Below are 13,737 nucleotides of genomic sequence, written 5' to 3'. Positions count from 1 at the left end.
AGATACAAAGAGAAAAGATACTTAACATTCCTGTGCTGGTTTTGGAACTGGCACGCGATACCACCCTCCCGGCACAACCTCACAGAAATTAATTTTCCACTTGGTACTTAAAAACTCACAAAACTGTGATAACTCACAAAGTCCACAAAAAGCAGGTCTGTTCTTGCTGGAATTCTCACAGCAATTGCAAAAGGAATGCCACTAAAATCTTTTTGCTGCCAAATAATAGTAAATTAATATTTAAAAATTATAAATATGAACAAACACTATGAACATGGCTGTGTTATAGAATGTAGTCTAAACATTTTGATAAATAAAAACTTTGCGCATTAAACAAACCAACAGAACTTAAAATTGTTATAAACTCTGCCTCACAGAGAGAGATTTCAAACTAGCAATAAGTAAAATGCAATAATTCTGATTGCAAATATTGTGCAGAGTGCTGAAAGAAACATTATTTGAGCTGTAAGCTAGAGATTTACATAAAACACATCGTTGATTATGAACACACATGCAACTCAGGAGGAGTATGGCCAAGGCGACTTGAGCAAACTCCACCATTCATGCCTGACCTCATTGTCGGTTCAACTCCACTTTCCTCCCTACCCTCTATATCCTTTAGTTGGCTCGTTAATCAACAGTCTGGATCCTGGTCTTCCTGACTGGGAGACCTCAGTCAGTCCGGATTGAGAACAGTATCTCCAACACCAGTATGGGCCCCACAGGACTGTGTGCTCAATCCATTGCTGTTTACCCTACTGACACACGACTGTGTAGCGATGCACAGCGCGAATCATATCATTAAGTTTGCTGTAATGGGTCTCATTAGCAGGGGTGCAGCAGCTAATGGACTGGTGCAGAGCCAACAACCTGTCTCTGAACGTGGACAAAAGGAAAGAGATGGTTGCTGATCTCAGGAGGACACGGAGCGATCACACTCTGCTGGACATCGATGGCTCCCGTGGAGATTGTGAAGAGTACCGAATTTCTTGGTGTCCACCTGGCTGGCAATCTCACCTGGACCCTCAACACCAGCTCCATGGCCAAGTAAGCCCAGCTGCGTCTCTACTTTCTGTGTAGGTTGAAGAAAGGCCACTCATCTTCACCACATTTTACAGAGGGTTCATTAAGAGTACAGAGTATCACTGCCTGGTTCAGGAATTGCATCGTCGGAATCGTAAGACCCTACAACGGATAGTTAGGACAAATGAGAAGATCACTGGGGTCTCTCTTCCCTCCATTCCAGACATTTACACCACAGGCTGCATCTGAAAGGCTGAGTATTGTGGAAGATCTCACACACCCCTCACTCAAACTCTTCTCCCTCCTGCCATCTGGCAGAAGTTACCAGAACATTCAGTCTCTCACGGCCAGACTGTGCAACAGTTTCATTCCCCAAGCCATCAAGCTCCTTAACACAGTATGATCAGATTTCTTTTCCATCTGAAATTCTTTGCATGACTTTGAATTGCTGCTAGACCAATGATTTATTAATTATCATTCTTTTATCACACTGTAATTTGTACACCACTGCATCTATTGTCTTGATGTGTCAGGAATTACTGTGCTGTCTTACATGTTTTGCACTTCTTATGCACTTTATGCCACCCTGTATGATTGTCTAGTTTGTGCTGTCCTGTAGCACCTTAGTCCTGGAGGAACGCTGTCGCGTTTTTACTATGAGTTGTGTATGTAGAAATGACAAATAAAGCTATTATTGACTTGACTCTTCTGCCCAACAAATATTGAATGACCTCTGGCGACAAGAGTTTTACATACTCTCATCTCTGAGAAAAACAAAACTTCATCCCCAACTTAATTGGGAGACCCCTTATACTTAAACTGTGCCCCTTACTCTGCGTCTCTTCCAGTAAGGAGAAACATTCTTTCAGCAACCATTCCAAAATTCCTCTCAAGGATCTAAAATCCTTCACTCAGGTCATTCATCTCAACTCCAAACAATGCAGGACAAGCCTGACAAAACTTTCCTCCTCAAATAATTCTCCTCAGCCCACGAACCGTTGTAGTGAACCTTCTCTGAACTGCATCGTGTGCAATTTTGTCCTTTCTTAAATAAGGAGTACACATGCTCTAGATGTCTCACCATTACCCTGTACAATATAGCAAAATATTCCTATTTTTAGATGCCATATCCCACTCAATTTTCTTTCTAACCATTTGCTGCAAACACATACTAACATTTTTTGATATCTATACCAGGATCCCTCTGTACCTCAGACTTCTGCAATCTCTCTCCATTTAAATAACATGCTGCTTTTCTAATCCTTCTGCCAAAGAGGACCGCTCAGAATTTCCCACTGATATAACCCTTCAAAGACACCCTAATTCCTCTTCACAACTTACTATCCTAGTTATTTTGGTGTTACCAGAAAATTCAGCAATTATATATTTGATTCCCCCCATCCAAGTTATCGGGATAGAGTATAGACAGTAGAGACCTCAATTCTGACCCTTGTGGCACTCCAACCATTACATCTTGCCTATCTGAAAACTACCCATGAGTCCCTTCGTTTCCCATTAGCTAACTAATCTTCTATCTGTGCTAATATGATACACCTACACCATGAAGTCGTATTTTACGCAGTGACTGAAAATGTGGCACCATGTTAAATGCCTTCTGTAAATCAAAGAAATCAGAACCAAATCAAATTCACAGGTTCCTCTGTATTCAAGTTACTTAGTATTTTTATTAAAGAGCTCTTCTATTTGATTTGGTTTGATTTTATTATTGTCAAATGCACTGAGATACATTGAAAAGTATTGTTTTGTGTGCTATCCAGGCAAATCATACCTTATATAAATATATCAGAGTAACAACTGAATGCAGAACATAGTGTTACAGCTGCAGAGTAGGTGCGGAAAAAGGTCAACTTGAATATATGAGAGGTCATTCAAAAGTCTGATAACAGCGGGGAAGAAGCTGTTCTTGAATCTATTGGTCTGTGCATTCAAATTTTTATATCTTCTGCCTGACAGAGTGAGAGGAAGAGAGTATAACCACGGTAGGAGGGGTCTTGGATTATGTTGGCTGCTTTCCTGAGGCAGCAGGAAATATCGATGGCATCAGTGGATGGAAATCTGATGTTACGTGATGGACTGGGCTGCTTTCACCATTGTTTAAATTATTCAAACACAGCTTCTCTTTCACAATATCATACTGACTTGGCCTGATTGCACTGAAATCTTATTGCTGCAACCTACTGGATTCCAGCGTTTTCCTTGTGCAAGATGTTAAGCTGACTGACATACAGTTTCCTGCTTTATGTTTCCCTCCATTCCTCAAGAGAGGAATTTCATTTGCTATTTTCCAATCTGTTAGGATGTTTACAGAATCCAAGGGATTTGGGAGATTAAAAGAAATACATCTGCTATTTCAGCAGCTTCTTAAAGACCCTAGGATGTCGTCAGAGAGTCACACAGCACGGAAACAGAGCCCTCAGACCAACTCGTCCACGCTTTCCCAGTTTCCCAAACTAAACTAGTCCCATTTGCCTGCATTTGGCCCATATCCCTTTTAAATGTTGTAACCATACTCACATCTACCACTTCCTCTGGCAATTCATTTCACAAACAAACCACCCTGTGTGTGAAAGGGTTGCCCCTCGGGATCCTTCTAAATCTTGTCCTTTCACCTTAAAACTATACTGTCTAGTTTTGACAATTCCCCATCCTGGAGAAAAGACCTTTACTATTCACCTCATCCATGCCCTTCATGACTTTATGAACCTCTATAAGGTCATCCCCCAACCTCCTGTGCTCCAGTGGAAAACAAAATCCCAGCCTATCCATCGTCTCTTTAGAACTGCAATAGGACTGAGTTTTACAATCAGTTTGAGGGAGACGTGTGGGCCTTTTGTACTATTTTATATTCAAATAATCACATTTATGACCGCTTGGATACACAGCTGTCTGAAGTGAACTGGCAAATTAAGCAAAATCATATGTCAATCGAGATGCACTGGCAGATACTTAAGGAGATATTTCAGAATATACAGAATAGATACATTCCAACAACTTTGGAAAATTCCAAGGGATGGATCCCCTCCCCCCCATCAAGATCTGGGAACTTATGCTATTTGATAATTAATGGCTCATGGTTTCATCATAAAGTAAGATGAGCGTTGACATGCAATGACAATAGTACACTTAGTTAAAGTAGTTGGGTGCAGCACTTTGCAGTTCTATTGAAAAACAATCAACAGCCTGTGTATTTTATCCAGAAACATTCATTGTGAAGTGATGCAGGCTGCTTCTGTCTTAACGCATTATACAAAGTTACAGCAGAGGTGATGAAGCTCAAAGTTCATTATCATTGCTCATCCTATTAATGCTGAGGTGAAAATGACAGTACTGTTTGAAGCCTTGCTCAATAATTCCAATTTCTGTTGGAATATTTCATTCCATTACTTTTATTCTATTCCTCACCTCCTCACTCTATCTATCTTCAGCACATATTCAAGCCTTTTCCCAACTACAATCAGTTCTAAAGAACGATTGACCTGCTCAGTTTCTCCAGACATTTCTGTTTTAAAAGATTCTGTCTTTACTGTATTAGAAAAAGGAATTTACAGAGAGTCATGGAGAACAAGGAAACTTCCACCATGTTGTTAAGCACTTTGTCATGAAATACAAGGAGACTGGAAGTTGAAACAGTTTAAAAGTTAAAATTAACAATAAAGGTCCAATTGCATAAGTGCTAGAAACAAGATTGCTGGATGCCAATATTTTAAATATGAATGGATAAACAGCAACATGGTCAGGTGTTTTATCTGAAAGCAAAAACTCTTTGTCATGGTATGTTGGTGCTGATTCAAATGCACGCAATGCTCTTTGTACCATTCAAATGCAAATTGCAAATGACAGGTTAGTTAGTGGTCATAAGAGAAATCACCTTTCATTAAACCAGTCATAAACTCTAGCAGAGTCAGGAAAATAAACATTGGGGATTAGCAATAAATAGAGGGAAGAATCGGTGATAAGGTTCAAAGGGTGAATTGCTCCATTATTAAATATGACTCAGCCATCGTTGTCCATCTCATATGCTGCAGGCGAGGATGCCTTGAGGCATGGTACATTGGTGAAACCTAGCAGAGGCTACGGCAACAGATGAATGGGCACCACACAACAATCAATAGACAGGAGTGTTCCTTCCCAGTCGGAGAACACTTCAGTGGTGCGGGACATTTGACCTTAGACCTTCGGGTGATCATCCTTCAAGGTGGACTTTGGGACAGGCAACAATGCATGTACACACACACACACACTCCCAGACTTAGACCCCTTTACGTTCAAACTCACACACATACACAGACACTCAGACCCTCTTGCGCGCGCACACCCACAAGTTTGTGGGGTGAACTTGTACTTGCAGAATTAAATTTTATTTTGCTCAAAAACTGCATGAATCCATGTAAGATTCTGTAAATCCCCTTTTTAGATAAGAAACAGTCTGAACATTGGGGCACAACCAGCCTCACACAGGGCACCTCACAACTTCAATGCATTATTTGGGCCAACATGACACCTATTGTTAAAGTTCACTTGAGAATGTAATTTTAAGTTCTAGAACTTACATATGAAAGAACTGAAACCAACATGCCCATATTAAAAGATGAAACTCTTAAACAATCCAAATCTTTTTCAATATATAATTTCAGTTACATCACACTGTAAACTTTTGCTTTAAATTCAGTGTCCTATGATTTTATACTCCACAAGCACTTGAAGGCTAGTGCTTCCAAATAAGCCTGTTGGACTATAAACTGGTGTGGTGTGATTTTTAACTTTGTACAGCCCAGTCCAACACAAGCACCTCCAAAACATTGTTCCACTATGCCCACATAGTGCTCAGTGTCACTTGCAAGTCCTCAAAAACTGCAGCAATGCATGGTTGCACACAAGACAAGCTGGGAAACAGTCAAGTTGGCCAATAAATAGTAAGTACCATTTGCATTATATAACTGCTCAGTAATCACCATCTGCACCCAGGGAATGTTTAACCAATTTGTTATGAGATCAGGTAAGGAGGGATCACAATTCTCCTATCCTTCTCAGTACGTTTAAACATTTTAATTCTTTTTCCTTGTATTCACACGCCTAACACGCTTGAACTTAGTTAACACGAACAAAAATGAAGGAGAGCTAATTCATAGGTTTTCTTAGTGAAAGAGAGTAGAGCTTTATCACATACTACACCCCCTCAAAACATTAACACAACATCAAACACACACACAGATACAGCTCTCAAGTTTTAGAAAGAAGCAAGGGGCCCAGCAATCACTTCTCTAGTTTCCCACAGAGTTCTCGGGTACACCTGTCTTGGCCAAATGTCTGGCAGCTCTTGACAGTGGGCACTTGTCAGGGTGCACATTGAACTTTTGAAGATGGTGCTGACACAATAGGTGCTGGTCAGTTCAGCAAGTGGCAAGTTGTGCTAAGATGGGTGAGAATTAGATGTAATACTTATCCATAAGGGCTGCAACAACAAGTAATGTCAATGAGGCAAGATTAGGTAACAATGGCATGGTAATGGATGCAAATAGGCCTCTCCACATTCACAAACAAGATTCCAGTCTCATCATGTAAAAACCTAGTTGCAGGATCAGACTTTCCCGCCGCACCCACCACCTCAACATCAGGAATCTCAATTTTCCAATCTTGCCATGTTTTCCCAACTAACCCATCAAGGCTCATATCGTTCAGGTACCATTAAAATTCTAGCCACAGTAACAGATTGGACACATAGCACCAGAATCACTGCTCATGTTGAAGATAAAACATGGACTGGTGAACCCCATAACCTGTTCCTGCATCAGGAGATGATTCTTTGGAAGAATCTTGAGAAGTACACATCCATCAGGCAGGGAGGAAGTTGTCAAGCGAGGGAGCCGTGGTTTACTAAAGAAGTTGAAGTTCTTGTCAAGAAGAAGGCGGCGGCTTTGTTATGATGCAATCTGAAGGCTGTTAGGATGTTTAAGAGTGACAAGTTTGCCAGGAAAGACCTAAAGAGAGAGCTAAGAAGAGCCAGAGGGGACATGAGAAGTCATTGGCACATAGGATCAAGGAAAACCGTAAGGCTTTCTATAGGTATATCAGGAATAAAGGAATGACTAGAGTAAGATTAAGGCCAATCAAGAATAGTAGTGGGAAGTTGTGCATGGAGTCAGAGGAGATAGGGGAAGTGCTAACTATATATTTTTCATCTGTATTCACACTGGAAAAAGACAATGTTGTGAAGAGGAATAATGAGGAACAGGCTATTAGACGAGATGGGATTGAGGTTCACAAGGAGGAGGTGTTATCTATTTTCACAGTTTCCAGAATTGCTAAGTCCCCCGGCTGGATGGGATTTATCCTAGAATTCTCTCGGAGGCTGGGGAGAAAATTGCAGAACCTTTGGCTTTGATCTTTATGTCATTATTGTCTACAGGAATAGTACCAGAAGACTGGAGGATAGCAAATGTTGTTCCCTTGTTCAAGAAGGGGAGTAGAGACAACCCTGCTAATTATAAACAGTGAGCGTTGCTTTGGCTGTGGGCAAAGTGTTGGAAAAGGTTATAACAGATGGGATTTATAATAATTTAGAAAGGAATAAGGATGAGGGTAAAGTGGTCGAAGTGGCGTATATGGATTTCAGTAAGGTTTTTGATAAGATTTCCCACAGTAGGCTATTGCACAAAATATACAGGCATGGGATTGAGGGTGATTTAATGGTTTGGATCAGAAATTGGCGAACTGAAAGACGACAGAGGCTGGTGATTGATGGGAAATCTTCATTCTGGAGTTCAGGTACTAGTGGTGTACTGCAAGGATCTGTTTTGGGGCCACTGCTGTTTGTCATTTTCATAAATGACCTGGATTAGGGCATAGAAGAATGGTTTAGTAAATTTGCGAATGAGACTAAGGTCAGTAGAGTTGTGGATAGTGCCAAAGGATGTTGCAAGTTACAGAGAGACATAGACAAGCTGCAGAGCTGGGCTGAGAGGTGGTAAATGGAGTTTAATGTGGAAAAGTGTGAGGTGATTCACTTTGGAAGAAACAACAGGAATAAAGAGTACTGGGCTAATGGTAAGATTCTTGGTATTGTAGATGAACAGAGAGATCTCGGTGTCCATGTACATAGATGTACATGTACACAGGTTGATAGGGCTGTTGAGAAAGCACAGAATGTGTTAGCTTTTATTAATAGAGGTATTGAGTTTTGGAGCCATAAGGTCACACTGCAGTTATACAAAACATTGGTGCGGCCACACTTGGAGTACTGCGTACAGTTTTGGTCACTTCATTATAGGAAGGATGTGGAAGCTTTGGAAAGGTTTCAGATATTTACTTGGATGTTGCCTGGTATGGAAGGAAGGTCTTACAAGGAAAGGCTGAGGGACTTGAGGCTATTTTCGTTAGAGAGAAGACGGTTGAGAAGTGACTTAATTGAGACACATAAGATAATCAGAGGGTTAGATAGGGTGTACAGTGAGAGCCTTTTTCGTTGGATAGTGATGGGCTAGCACAATGAGACATAGCTTTAAATTGAGGGGTGATAGAATAGGACAGGTGTCAGAGGTAGATTATTTACTCAGAGTAGTAGGGGCATGGAACAGCCTGCCTGCAACAGTAGTAGACTTGTCAACTTTAAGGGTGTTTAAATGGTCATTGGATAGATGTATGAATGAAAATGGAATAGTGTAAATTAGATGGACTTCAGATTGGTTTCACACATCAGTACAACATCGAGGGCTGAACGGCCTACTGCACTGTAATGTTCTATGATTTGTGCTCTAGTCTCTTTAACACAATATTCTTCCTAAGGTCTCAGATTCTGAATGACTGAAATTATTTGTGGTTTTGCACCAGGATACTTAATCATTTCGTTTTCAGAGAAAGACCAAACCTCCAATGAATGTCTAAGGCCTTTACAGAGGAAATCATTTCTTCACCCTGAGCCAGTCCTCAGAGGTCAGGAGGGCTAATTCCTGATTGACTTAATTGCTACGCTTATATTCTTGAGGCTCTAATAAAAATGTCATCATGATTTTCTTGGAAAAAGTACACTTGACGAGCTCAAAACTACTCTCAGCTCAACTCAATCCCACTGATGATACATTCAAGGAGTTCTACTTACTGTTGTTACAGGCTAGCTACTTTGATGGTTTCAATAAGACATTCATCAATACCGTAATATTCTCCCTTGTTGTGTCAAATATTGATCTTATATTCCCACTAATACTGTACACTGGTGTTGCCCTATCCTTGCACTTGTTAACATTAAGTAAACACCTGCCAGTGGTTTGTTTAATTCACCAATACATCATAAACATCTGTCAAGCTGTTTGTGTTATTTCCAGCTCTCGCTAATTTGACAGTAGTAAATTTAGATAGTGGTGTTAACAGTCACGATTTTAAACAAAATCATTTGGGGATTTAGGCTTTACTGGCTAGGCTAGCATTTCAAGTCTATCCCCTTTTCTCCTTGAGAAGGTTAGATATGTGATACGTGAACAACAATGCTAACACAGACTTCTATTAAACACACTTCCATGCAAATCTACATCAACCTATCCTTTACTTGCTCAAAGCCAATACCTCATCTCAACCCCTTGGTTTCTGATGTTGTAGATAAGATTAATCCACATGATGCATTGGCAAAGTTTCAAATACGTGACACTTGCAGAGTTCCCATTATTCTCAAAGCTGTCATCTCTTCTAGGAAAAGTTATACATTTCTGAGACTTCATCTCTGTTCAACAAAATACAGATCACTGAAATGATGCTAGCCTTTGATAAGGATAGAAGGAGAGACTGTATTTCCACAAACTGGGGGAGCAAATCCAAAACTCAGGCAAATAAAACTTGTATTTAGATAATGTAATCAATAATCCCAAGACTCTTCACAGGAGCATTATAAAGCTAACTTTGACACCAAGATATCTAAGCTGATAGTGGGACACACGATGAAAACCTTGGTCAAAGAGGTGTCTTTAAGGAGTGGCTTTTAAAAAGAAAGAGGTAGGAGAGGCAGAGATCTTCAAGACAGAGAGAATTCAAGAGCTTAAGGCTTAAGCAGCAGAAGAGACAACCATCAAAGATGGAGTAATTAAAATTCAGATTGCTCAAAAGGCCAGAATGAGAGAGATGAAATGTTTCTGGGGGCTGTGGTGATGGAAGCATTTACAGTATGGGAGGTTGAGATCATGGACATATTTAAGAACACGGCACAGCTGTGGGTGCGTTCAAGACACCTGCCTTGAAGTCAAGGCTTGAGCACAGAAATCTTAGTTGACCCACCAATACAGTGCTGAGAGGGTGCTGCAGTGTCAGAGGTGCCATCTTTTGAATAAAATCTTAAGCCAAAGTCCTATCTGCCACCTCACATATGTATAAAAAGATCCCAGGGCATCATTTTGAAGATAAGCAATGGAGTTCTCCCTGCTGTCCTGGTCAATATTAAGCTGCCATTCAGCATTGTCTAGCCATAATCATATATCTGGACACAGACTGGCTGCTGCATTCCCTACCTCATGATATTCAACGCACTTGAAAAGTATTGGCTGTAAGGATATTTTGGTTATGAAATGTGTTAGCTAAGTATAAGCAGTTATGTGGTAGTATAGAACTAGAGTATTCATCAACTTGAGTACTCAATATTAGATGTCTTTCTACAATTGGAAATTCTTTGGATAATGCTAAGCAAGCAAAAAGTGACACTGACAACCAGTTAGGATGGTCAGTCAGGTCTGACATTTACAGGTACCAGAAGCTACATGGATTAAAAAAAAGGGCCCTGTCCCTTACAGTTAGAAACAAAACGTACATGCTCTGCAGCTATTTGCTGGTTCATTTCTAAGGGCAATGCCCTGACCAATCGAGAGTCAATCTGCCTGGCTTGAAATCTAAACAAAATCTGGTAGAATACAGTCATGTCTTTCTATTCTTTAAAGCCATCACAAAGAAAATCCAATGAGAAATTCCAAATTATGAGAATGTGGAGATGAGGATCATCAGATTAGCCATGATTTCAATGAATGGTGGAGTAAATTCTATGGGATAAATGGCCCACTTCTCCATCTATCTTATGGTCTTAGTAGTCAAGCATCATTAATTACTGCAGTTTCCACGGCAATGTCTCTGAAAATGGGACTGGCCTTGTTGCTACGGAACTTTCCAAGTAGTTGGACTTTCTGTGTCACCTGTCCTTCAGGAGAAATTTGGAAAGAAAATTTGCACCTTTGACCACAATTCCATCAGGAAGTGGTCAGCACCTAGCTTCCTCTGATCCTAGGAGAGGGTGAATCCTGTCGGGTTGTCCCCTGAGCAGACTGCCAAAATCATTGGCACAGTGCCTCATCACCAGAACGTTCCAACAAGCACCAGGACTTTGCTTGGCTGGTGGTGAGAAGGGCATTATCCGTGAGATCCTTTTTGTATGCCCAGTCTATCTGTGGCACCGCACACAGCCCTCAAAGTGGCAGCGGAAGGGTGGAAGAGACTGCCACACATCTCCTTCTGAAATGCACCTCTGCAAAGGAAGTCTGGAGAGAGCTGCAGTGGTTTTTGTCAAGGCTTTTCTGAAGCAGCTCGATGACGCGGGACTCTGTACTCTCCAGTCTGTTCCCCAGGATGAACTGAGAGACAAACAATACGTGCACCTGGAGGACCAGCAACTTGATGAAAGATGATCTTTGGTCTGCCTGAAACCAGTTGGTCTTCCAGAACAAGAAGTTGGCCCCAGCCGATTGTTGCCAACTGGCACATTCCAAGGTCCAGGAAGTGTTGAGAGTACCGCTGCCATATGGAGAAGCAGCTGACATGACCAACATTGATATGTTTCAAGACAAGCTGGGGGGGGGGGGGGGGGGGGGGGGGGCAGTAACATTTGATGATGGAATGAGATAAAACAAAGTTAGGCAGATGGTTTTACACAGGATTGTGATTAGATTAGCTTTTTTAGATTAGATTACTTACAGTGTGGAAACAGGCCCTTCGGCCCAACAAGTCCACACCTCCCCGCCGAAGCGTAACCCACCCATACCCCTACATCTACATCTACCCCTTACCTAACACTACGGGCAATTTAGCATGGCCAATTCACCTGACCTGCACATCTTTTGGACTGTGGGAGGAAACCGGAGCACCCGGAGGAAACCCACGCAGACACGGGGAGAATGTGCAAACTCCACACAGTCAGTCGCCTGAGGTGGGAATTGAACCCGGGTCTCTGGCGCTGTGAGGCAGCAGTGCTAACCACTGTGCCACCCAAACGCAGAAATAGACCATGTTATGACTTGGCCCTTTTTCTGCACACCCTATTATTCATAGAATATTACACCACAGTGCCCTTGTAATGTTTTGACGAGGTGGAACATGTCAGTTAAGCTGTTACCTTCTCAAATGAATAAATAGATTGTGCAATATACTCAAACCAAATTCTGGAGAGGGTGGTGCAAAGATGCCCGTTGAGATAGGTCGGCAGTGCAGAATACCGTGGCTGATAGTGGATGAGAACATGAGCAACACTGATTCACACTTCTCGAACTGCCTGCTTCATTTACCAGGTTACTGTGCGGAGCTGCTGCGCACATTATACTGGAATCGTCATGGTAAACAAAGCTGGTCATTACATTACCGAAAACTAATACCGAACAGCTGTAAACTTCCAAACATCAAACAAGAGTTTTTGTCCAAGCAACACCAAATGTTTCAAATTACCTTTTAGACCGTCGTAACCTGGTTCTATTTAGAAAATGAGGCATAGAGATGTTCGAGAGAACTGACCAAAGGTTCGAGTCAGACATGATCGAAAGGCGAACGCTTCAAATTATTTTCAGTGAAAAGGACAGATCTTCCAGGTTCAAAGCCAAGATGTGCCCTCTAGATCAGAAGGGGGAAAGCATAACCCCTCAGGTTTTCAGATCACTTGAAAGCTGCTCCTTTTAAACGATGGCCACAAACTGCAGCCCAACTTACAACAACAAGCTTTTACATAGTGCTCCGACAGAACAAAAAAAAACTTTGTCCCTTCCAGTCCAGTTTCTACTGCGATTTTATATGTCAAAGATTCTGCAACGTTCTCTCGTTACAGCGAGTTGATTGTCAGAGATCACAGTCATCGCTCCCCACATTTATTCTGTATTCTGCTCGAACATTTTGGTATTGCAACACCAAAAGGTAAATTAGCTATGTGGAATCTGCCATTCTGTGAAAATGGGAGGGAAGCATCCATCTCCGTAATTAAATCTAAAACAAAAGTTTGGAAATCTTACTGTTTTGATATGGCTTGACTATCTTTTTTTTTAATATTTCGACTTACATATGTATCCATGTTAAGTATGTAGGAATAACTGCCAAGAATTCAAATTTACAATTCTTGCCCCCTACCCAACTTCTGAACATAAAGCAGTCCCTTGGTCCCTTCACCATGAGAAAAGTCGATCCTTACCTACGTGCAGGTAAAGATAATTAGACGTCAAAAGAGCAGTCAAGCAGGGTCGATTGCTGGACACAGAAAATGATTGTACAATTATAAGCTATTTCATATACATAGAGATAGCAAAGAGACATTTGGATGTATCAAAACTAAGTAAATGCAACATCTCTGATATACAAAACACCAGCTTCAAAGTGGGTCTGGGTCAGGCTCAGCAGGCAGTCCTCAGGATAGTTAACAGTAGCAGAGTAGGGGATAGAAAGAGACCATCAGCCAGGGGAATTATTTGCAGAGAC

General features: G+C 41.3%; 1 protein-coding gene across 14 annotated transcripts in view; it reads right to left on the bottom strand.

Annotated features, from left to right (window-relative positions):
- Nucleotides 1–13,737, bottom strand: part of LOC140496238 (microtubule-associated serine/threonine-protein kinase 4-like) — a 475,527-nt gene that overhangs the window by 190,576 nt on the left and 271,214 nt on the right. For 3 of the 14 annotated variants that reach the window (XM_072595822.1, XM_072595858.1, XM_072595831.1), the window contains exon 1: nt 12,724–13,140. The exons of the other annotated variants lie outside the window; for them this stretch is intronic. In XM_072595822.1, the coding sequence (XP_072451923.1) occupies nt 12,724–12,809 (86 nt within the window). In that variant the 5' untranslated portion in view covers nt 12,810–13,140. Of the gene's footprint in view, nt 1–12,723; nt 13,141–13,737 lie in introns of those variants that run through there. 14 annotated transcript variants of the gene reach the window in all.

Source organism: Chiloscyllium punctatum, chromosome 2 (assembly GCF_047496795.1).
Source record: "Chiloscyllium punctatum isolate Juve2018m chromosome 2, sChiPun1.3, whole genome shotgun sequence".
In the NCBI taxonomy this organism is placed as follows: Eukaryota; Metazoa; Chordata; class Chondrichthyes; order Orectolobiformes; family Hemiscylliidae; genus Chiloscyllium; species Chiloscyllium punctatum.
This window is presented reverse-complemented; position numbering and strand designations above follow the sequence as displayed.